This window comes from Centroberyx affinis, unplaced genomic scaffold (assembly GCF_046629955.1).
Source record: "Centroberyx affinis isolate AG114_WGS23_722 - 3 ecotype Tasmania unplaced genomic scaffold, CSIRO-AGI_Caff_v1 ptg000420l_1, whole genome shotgun sequence".
Taxonomy (NCBI): Eukaryota; Metazoa; Chordata; class Actinopteri; order Beryciformes; family Berycidae; genus Centroberyx; species Centroberyx affinis.
In genome coordinates, this window is record NW_027279085.1 from 68,052 (window position 1) to 76,606 (window position 8,555).

The window sequence follows — 8,555 nt, forward strand, 5'->3', positions numbered from 1 at the left end:
AACGCCGCTGGGTCAACACGATCTTTATTGTACCTAGACATACGGAGAGGGCCCATCCATCGCTCAGCACTGAGCAAAGTTTGCCTGTGGGTTGTAAGCGCTGTGTTTTACAGCCCCGTCTCTCTATACATCCCGGGTGATGGATATTGCGTGGCTAAGACCGAGAACCCGCCCCTCTTCACTGGAAACAGCTGATTTATGTCTGGTCCTGGACACTTGTGCTCCGCGGCTGGAATGCGGGGAATGTTAAAGACCCCTCCTCTGCTTGTCCCGTCCGCACGCAAACAAATGGAGCAGGCGCCTGGTCGGGGCAGATGAAGGCCCACCGGTGCTCCCACTGCAGGGCAGGCGGGCAGAATGCGAGGAATGTCAGAGGCGAGAAAATAAATCCATTCTATCCTTCCCTCTGCCGATCTGTAGCTCTTTCTTTCCTGGATAAGACATCTTTTGCCTCGTCTTTTCCCTCTCCTACTATTTCAGTTTTGGTCTGACTCTTTCAGTTTTGATCTGACTCTTGGTCTGATTTTCTCTCCCTCTCTCTCTCTCTCTCTCTCTCTCCCTCTCCCCCATTTGCTTTATCTTTTGGAATAAACACTCAAATCCTGTACACACATTCCTCGCAAGAAATTGGGCAAAAATAGGACAAAATGTATTTATTTGTGTTACAATATTAAAAACACAAATATGCATAGTACTCTGTTCTTTGAAATAGTCATGTGGCAAACGAATTATGTGACAAACAAAACAGTGCTTTGTTAAAACACATTAAAAAGTCACACAAACTGCATTATTTTCATGGAGAAACAGATCGAGACTGTGTAAAAAAAAGCAAAAAGCAACCTCAACACTTGTAAAGTATCTCTCATATATACTGCAGAAGTCAGGATAAGAACACAAATCTATCGTGTATTATTTTTACAGTAATTTAATCAATAAATCAAAGGCACAATGGCTGTGTTTTAGCTGTAATTCAATAGCGCATGCATCATAAACATGCTGGTAGCGTGACAGACAAAAAAAAAAGAAGAAGAAGAAGAATCAACACTCCATAGAAGCTAGAATAGTTATTTGTTTTGACAATAAAAACATAAGCAGCTCTGTCTATTTTAGCTCATTTTCATCACAATGATATATCCAGACACCATTTTGATTGCTTTTTGAGTCTCTGTCCTCATGGCTATAGTTCAGTAATTCCCTTTCTCCTCTTGGGGCCTCAGCACTGCTCAAGGCCTGCTCTTCACCATGGGCTTGTCCATGATGTTGAGCACATCATCCAGGATGGATGGGCCCAGATCGAGTTCAAGGGACAGGAGTGACCCCGTGATCTGGGTGAGGGAATCCCGCGACGAACTCTTCTCCTTGGAAAACTCAAACTCAAAATCACAGATGCGGCCCTCTTCCACCCCACTGTCCCTGTCCACCCAGTCTCCGTTGCATTTGGACAGCTCCTTCTTATAGCTCAGGGCAATGTCATTGTTAAAGTATCCATAACCGTTGCAGTTGCCGTTGCCGTTGAGACTCCCACTGCCATTGCAGATTCCGTTACTCTTGAAGCTCCCTTTGCCATCGAGGCTGTCGAAGCTGTCGCTGCTTGTGTTGCTGTTCAGGCTTCCGTTGGCTTTGTAGATGCTGTTGCTGTGGCCATTGATATAATAAGGTGATGGCTTTTCAGACCTGCTTTCACCCTTGTTTATCTTGTTAGCTTTGGCGACTGTCTTAGACATCGGCTTCTCTGGTTTTTCCAGCACATCCAGAAGGACATCGGGCTTTGATTGGATATCAGAGGGAGGCAAGGGCTCGCCGCTGAAGACGTCCATGGAGCGCAGCAGAGCGTCCATCTGCAGGATCTCTACCTCCTCGGCCCTGTCAGGTTTCATGGGAGCTGTAGGCCCCACGATGTCGTCCAGGGGCTCTGGGGGCAGCGGGAACACAGTGGAGGAGATCAGGGGCAGGGTGAGCGCCTGGCAGCCGCCGATGGTCGGGAGGGAGATGGCGTTCTTGAGAACCGGAGACGGGGTCTCGGCAAAGGAGGCGTCGGAGGTGCTGTTCGCTCTCAGGAACTCGCTTTGGATGCCGAACTGCGGGTGGACCACCTCTCCCTTCCCCGGAAGGAGCTCATACTTTCCCTGGAGGAAGGACATGTCTCCGAAGGCATCTCGCTCCCCGCCCCTCCCGATGTGGATGGTGTGGCGAAAGTCCCCGAGTGGCGGACTGATCATGTCCGGGGACAATATATCCCTCAGGCGACATTTCTTTCCCTTCTTGCTATTGATGGGTTTCAGGTAGATGGGTGCCTTAGCTGGCATGGCTGTAACTGTGGAAGAGATCTCAGATACGTAGGATAGGACAGTGGAGAATGTTCTGTAAGTTCTGAACGTTACAGTGTCCCTGGGGAGACGCTCGAGTTACATTCTCAGGAATACAGCGGTCATGTGCAACTCCAGGAATAACTTCAGTCGTTGTGTCATTGATCAGGAGATGGGATTCCAAGTATTACTGGTGATGCCTGGGGTTGTGGAAAGGTCAGATGGCCACTTCTCTGAAACGAGAGAGAAATACAGAGTGATCAGATTTACAGTCGGCAGTCTTAGCTCCAAACAATATGACAGCACTCAAACTTGACATCTTATATATCTCACTTTGCTGCTGGGGTACGTTGCACGCGAAGATGTTGCATTATGCATTCCATTCAGTATTTATAAAACAAACCCAGCACTGACAGATTTACTGACGCTTCCTTCCCCTACTGATGTACAACTGCTGTCACCGCCGCCATCCAGATGAAGAAATCTGGTTACTGACACAAGTCCCAGAAATAAGCTCTGGATCCCGCACAAAAACATCCTCATCATCCGCTCGCATCTGGAGAGCGTAGGAGCCAGAGGAGAGGAGAGGAGAGGAGGACGAGGCCTGGTCTAAGGCTGCTGCCGCTGCTCTACTCACATTCACATTTCCGCACATGAGCCTCCTTTGGCCTCCCCGCTCTGGATGTGCTAATGTGGAACAGCTGGGCCGCAGATTGGGAGAGGAGAAGCAAAGGGGACTTTAGTGGGATCAGAGCGGGGCAGCCAGTTTTAGGAGCGGGCTACTGCGCAGACACGCACAGAGATAGCAAGAGATGGACCGGAGGGGGGGAGCGCATGTGGAGAATGAGGGTAGGAAGGGGGTTTAAGGGGTTTAGAGATAGAGCGAGGGATTAGATGGGTGGATTGTAAGAAAGGAGGTGATGCAGATGGTGATTTGATTTGGATTTGATATACCAGCGAGCTTGCACAGTATATCAGGATGGGTAAACGTTATTAAGGAGTACTGGATTCGATAAAAAGGTGCCTGCATGGAGTGCTGCCTTCTCCAGGCTATTCTGTTACAAACCCAACAGAAAATGTCATCGTGTTGGCAAGCAGCTCTGTGCAGGACGAGCTCAGTAAAAAAAAGAGGAGAGAATTGGTTTGACCGTTTGAAATGACATAGCAACCGAGGAGAAAGGGGAAAAAATACACTGTAGAGGAAGGGAGTCTACAATGTGTGTGTGTGAAGTGGGGGGGGGGGGGGGGAGAGGAGAGCACCAGAGAGGAGAGAGAGCTTGCCCATTTATAGACATATTTACTTATGAGAGGTCTGTCAGCGGTGACCGTCCGACGGAGCGCACCGCCGCACAAAAAGTGCCTGGGCGGTCAAGTCCACCCCGAGAAAAAAGTTTGACTTAGAAAACATCCACATTCCTGCTGCAACCGACCCCATAGAGACACGCTGCGGCAGCCTTATCAGAGACACTTTAAGTAGGCTATGTTTATTCAGCGGACACATTAGTGAGGAGGGAGAGAGAGACGGTCGCTCTGTATTTGAGTCCCAACAGCAGCCTGGTTTGACTACAGTATGGAGACATCAGGCAAAGATGGCGTTGACATACATTTTCTCCATTTCTCCAGTGAAACTACCTGTTTTTATCACATGAGAGCAACGCTTCTATTCAGCGTGGCAGTACCCATATGTCTCCAGACCTCGACATACTGTGCAGCATATGAAGTAGTAGAGAAAATGTTCTCACTTAAGGGGGATGCCATTACAACCCAAATAAACCTGTCACTCAGCAAGCACTATGGGACTATATATAGACATGACAAACACTGCGGAGGGATGCGGAACATGTGCGAGTGTGTTGCCGCTCTCCAAGGGTCCTTGTGTGTTTGAGTGGCCGGTGGCGAGCGCGGGGTGTGTTTGTACGAGGCGCTTGACGGCGCCCGCGAGAGACGGGGGTCGGTGTTGAATGCACGCCATGTGTGCGGAGGAGAGTGTGTGTTTGTTTGCTAATAGTTTTGCTAATAGTGACAGAGAGAGAGAGAGAGAGAAAGGAAGGGAAGCAGGGTGGAGGCGGGGGTGGGGGGGAGGGAGATGAGAAGCACCGCTGCAGTGTTTGATGAGGAGGGAGGAGGTGGAGGAGTCCGGGTGTAAAGCAAGATCCCTCACTTGTTTAGCTCGGGCTTTTCTCCCTTTCTGCCTTTTTTCTTCCTTCCTTCCCTTTCTTGTGTTTTTTTTTTTCTTTCCCTTTCTCCATCGCTCAATCCTTTCTGACCTTGACAGCCGAGCCTGCCGATCCGAAAAGCTGCTTCCTGTGAGTGTGTGTTGCATCTACAGTACATAGCTGTGTTATCCGCTGTATTGCTAATCCCAAGAAAAGAAGGTCACCGCTTCACCTCTGGCTCAAACACTTCCTATCAAACGCACTTATTGATTATTGGTCTGCCCAGACGTGAAATTAGACCACACTGCCTCACCTGTGAGAATTGTGCAGACCCTGTAAAACGCAAAGCTCATGCATTATGGTAGCTGATAATCTCATTGTGAAATCAATAATATAGATGGAATGTATAGGAACTCCTCTACCGGCAGAGCAACCCAACTCTTCCAGCGCTCACGGGGAGACATCTGCTGTGCATCCGAGCCAAGGTCAACAGTTGTGGCCCGTGAGAAGTCAGCTGGTATGGTGAAAGCCTGACCTTCACGTCAGCCTTCCTGCTGGTGCTTCAGTTTGGCTTATATGGCAAACATGACTGGAATGCCAGAGGCACCAGCAGCGCATGAGGAAAACAATATCCTCATCTCAGGCTTTTATGTCTTGGCTGCCAGTGTTTCACTATACATCCAATATGGGAGTTTGTTGAGGAATTGAGTGATTGAGTATTGATTGAAATAGTGCATAGAGAATCTCTAAAATCACAGCAGTATTAGAGTATGATAGAGTTAAGGTTGTGGCAGCAGCCCAAGACGAAATTAATCAATTACAGCAGCCCAGGATAGCCCAGGATAAAACTTTACGGCCTGTTGACCCAATGAATCCATTTTGGTCTCCGCAGGGTGTTAGCAGCTAAGCAGGTGTATTCTGGTCTAGCTCACAGCCAAGGCCAAGGATTTGCGGCCTCCTTTTTGGAACGGGCCCAAAAGAAGCTGCGCGGCACATGTTCGCCAGCTTCCGAGCCAGCCGGCGACGCCACTGCAGAATGCGGTCGCGGGTTTCGTTTACACCTCCGGGGGGGGGGGGAAGGAGAAAGGAGGGATGCGGCGGCGCCTCGGCCGCTGCGGGACGGAGCCAGTGTGTCATTGGGTCAGCGGCGGCTATCTGTGCAGGCGCGGCGAGGTCTGGAGCGGCTCCAGCCTCTCCGGCGAGGCTGGAGGGGAATGCGGTGCGTGCTTCGGGGGTTATTAGTGAGGGGGGGGGGGGGGGGGGGGGGGGGGGGGGGGTAGGGGTGCTGAAACTGTAAGTGTAAAGACAGACAGATATGAGCTGATGGGAGGTGGTAGAATATCTGGCAATTAAAGTCGCTGCTCGTGATTTGCCCGTCTATTTTCGGACACCTCTTGTTTTAATCGAGTCACGTGCGAAATATGTGGGTCAGCATATTCTTAGAACTGGTGTCACCCTGCTGTAGTCTAAACAAGCGCTACAGTTTGATGATGCTCTGCAGTTCGGCGTCACCGTACACAGAATTGCACCGCAGCCAGCGAGGAGGGACACACGGAGACAGCTGTTCAAATTATGACCTGTATATGACTTTCCCATTCTTGAAAATAGAAGCCGTAAATATCCGTCCCGTGATGGGATTACTGTGCTGAGTGAGAAAATAACACGCTACTCTGCAGCTCTGTAGTGGTTGTGTGCAGGGTAACAACAGCATGTAGGAGACTAACTTCTTAACAATGTTCCTCCTACTGCGTGGTATAGTATAATCAGTGGAAGTACAGAGTTTTTTTAATAGTGTTCTAACACATAACCCTGGCCTTGACTTCTGTCATGTCTATAAATAGCAGAAAGACCCTCTCTTTGGGCTGTTATAAAAAGAAAATGCACATACCACAGAGGGTAATGGTAGCCTTACAGAATAGGCTGAGCTGTTTGTTACATAAAAAAAAAAAACCCTCAATTATAGGCAAAGGCCTTCCTCTGGGGGCCCGGTGGCTGTGCTGGGACTATGCTGAATAGCAGGGTGGAGTATTTGTTCTGTCTCTCTTTCTCGCTCCCCTGTGCCACCCGCAAGCATGGGCAGCGCTCGCCAGAGTTATCCTTGGCAGGGGCGAGCAGGAAACCATATCAAAGCGCACGAAACATGAAGGGAATGTCAACACGAACGCACACCGGCAAAGTGATGAGCACGGTCCTTTCTCTCCCTCCCCCCCCCCCTCCCGGTTTACCCCTTAAAACTCCCTTCCCAAATCTGCTCCCTCAAGAGATTACGGCAAAGCCAGCTCCGCGTTTCGGAGGAACATGCCTTAAGCGTGTAGCCGGACTAAAAACGTCCCTCTAGGAAAGCGGTGAGGGGGATCGTGTTGCTCCCTCTTCACAGTGCAGCCCTTGAGTTGCATGTATGAGAGCATTTGCTGGACAAACGCTTCACTTACTGTACCATGCTTGCTCTCACACATCTTGTGCTAACCTGCTCTCCTCCAGACATTCACCACAAGCCCAACGCTGTAAGTCACAAACCCTGCCACTTACAAGCCAGCAGGTAAACTGCAGCAACATCGCTCCACACGACCGTACCGATATCTGCTCCCGCTCTCACTCACCTCAGATATTCCAGAGATCTTGATCCTTCCCAGGTACTGGCGGGGTTCTGCTGAGCACTGCAGCCCCCGCGCCGATGTGTGAGCGTCCCGCGGCTTGTTGACACTGCCCTGCCTTCTGTCTGTCTCTGCCTCGGGCTGCTGGGACGTCTGCCGGACAGCTGTTTTGGAATTCCTCTCAGGCTCCTATTCCCCCTCTGAAGCAGTCAGTCTCCTCCTACCCCTCCCTCCCCTCCCTCTCTCTCTCTCTCTCTCTCTCTCTCTCCTCTGTCTCTCTCTTTCCCTTCTCACTCTCTCTCTCTCTGTGTCTCTCGCCCTCCCCAGCAGCACCTGTGCTTGTCTGTCTATATATATATATATGTTTTTAGCAGCAGTTCTGTGGTGTTGGAGGATCCTTCCTGTCCCCCTCGCTGCAGCTTGTGCTGATGTCTTCCGGACGGACAGCTGACCTGTCAGCGGCGCTGTGTGCAGAAGGCGGACGCCATGCCCGTTGCCTCATGGGATGTCTGGCTATCTCTCTCTCCCTCTGCAAAACAGTGGTTTTCTGATACGTGTGTGCATGTGGGAGTGTGGGTGTGTGTGGGTGGGTGTGCGCTCTTTTCTTCCCCCCCCTCTCTCTCTCTCTCACTTGCCTGCCTCTCCGCCTCTCTCCGCCTGGCTTTGAGACTGCCTACATCTGATAAGAGCTATTCTGTAAATTCAGCCGGCAGCCGGCAGACACTTGACTGGCTGTATTCTGGCTGTCTGGCTTCTCTCTCTCTCCCTCTCTCTCTCTCCTTCTCGAGCCTCCCCTCTCTATCCTTATCTGTCCAGCACACACACACACACATGCACACCACTCACTCTCCCATTATTTCCCCAAACTATAACTCCTATTCTCTGCAAAACCACATTGTCTCATATTAAATACTATCTATCTCTGGCACGTGCCTTCGTTTTTGAAAGAGACAGCAGACAGTATGTGAGGCTATATGGTTTGAATGGACTAATTACTGCAGAGCACTGCGGCACTGCAGTGCATCAGAGGACATTTATAAATTGGCTAATAGACAGCGCATGGGTTGCTGCGAGCCGAAATAGACTTCCTCAGTGGGAATCATTGTGTTTCTATTATCTTTTCATACGCATGGAGAGGGGAACAGTGGACGGTGTAGAGGCTCTAACCCGATGCCCTCGAGTCAAGGACACAGGTCTCTGCGTTTTCGATTTTTTTTTTAGCAGCTCTCCATGCTCTGTTCTATTCTCGTCCAAAAAAAGAAAAAAAAAAAAGAAAAAAAAAATCCCATCACCTTGGAAACCGGTGCTGCTCAGAGGTGATGTCACGCTCCGTATTAAAGAGATCGGGGAGGGGAAAGCGAAGGAGAGGTGTGTGTTTCTGCATGTCCATTGTGAGAGAGAGAGAGAGAGAGAGAGAGAGGAGATACATGGCGGGGGGAAGGGTGCTTGTGTCTCAATCAGAGAGTGTGTGTGTGTGTGTGTGCTTCTGTTTGCGGTGA

The 8,555-nt window shown here is 50.1% G+C and overlaps 1 protein-coding gene across 1 annotated transcript; it reads right to left on the minus strand.

The window, feature by feature from the left end:
* Nucleotides 1-700: 700 nt before the first annotated feature.
* On the minus strand, nt 701-7,249 carry LOC139641972 (cdc42 effector protein 3-like). The gene is made up of 2 exons (XM_071516650.1): nt 7,063-7,249; nt 701-2,539 (listed from the first exon to the last, which is right to left on the minus strand). Exon 2 carries the CDS (start codon nt 2,304-2,306, stop codon nt 1,224-1,226), a length of 1,083 nt encoding a protein of 360 aa, XP_071372751.1. The 5' UTR covers nt 2,307-2,539; nt 7,063-7,249; the 3' UTR covers nt 701-1,223.
* Nucleotides 7,250-8,555: the final 1,306 nt, after the last annotated feature.

Bases quoted from the DNA above. Each gene is read 5' to 3' on its own strand.
- LOC139641972 (XM_071516650.1), bottom strand. From the start codon at position 2,306: ATGCCAGCTAAGGCACCCATCTACCTGAAACCCATCAATAGCAAGAAG.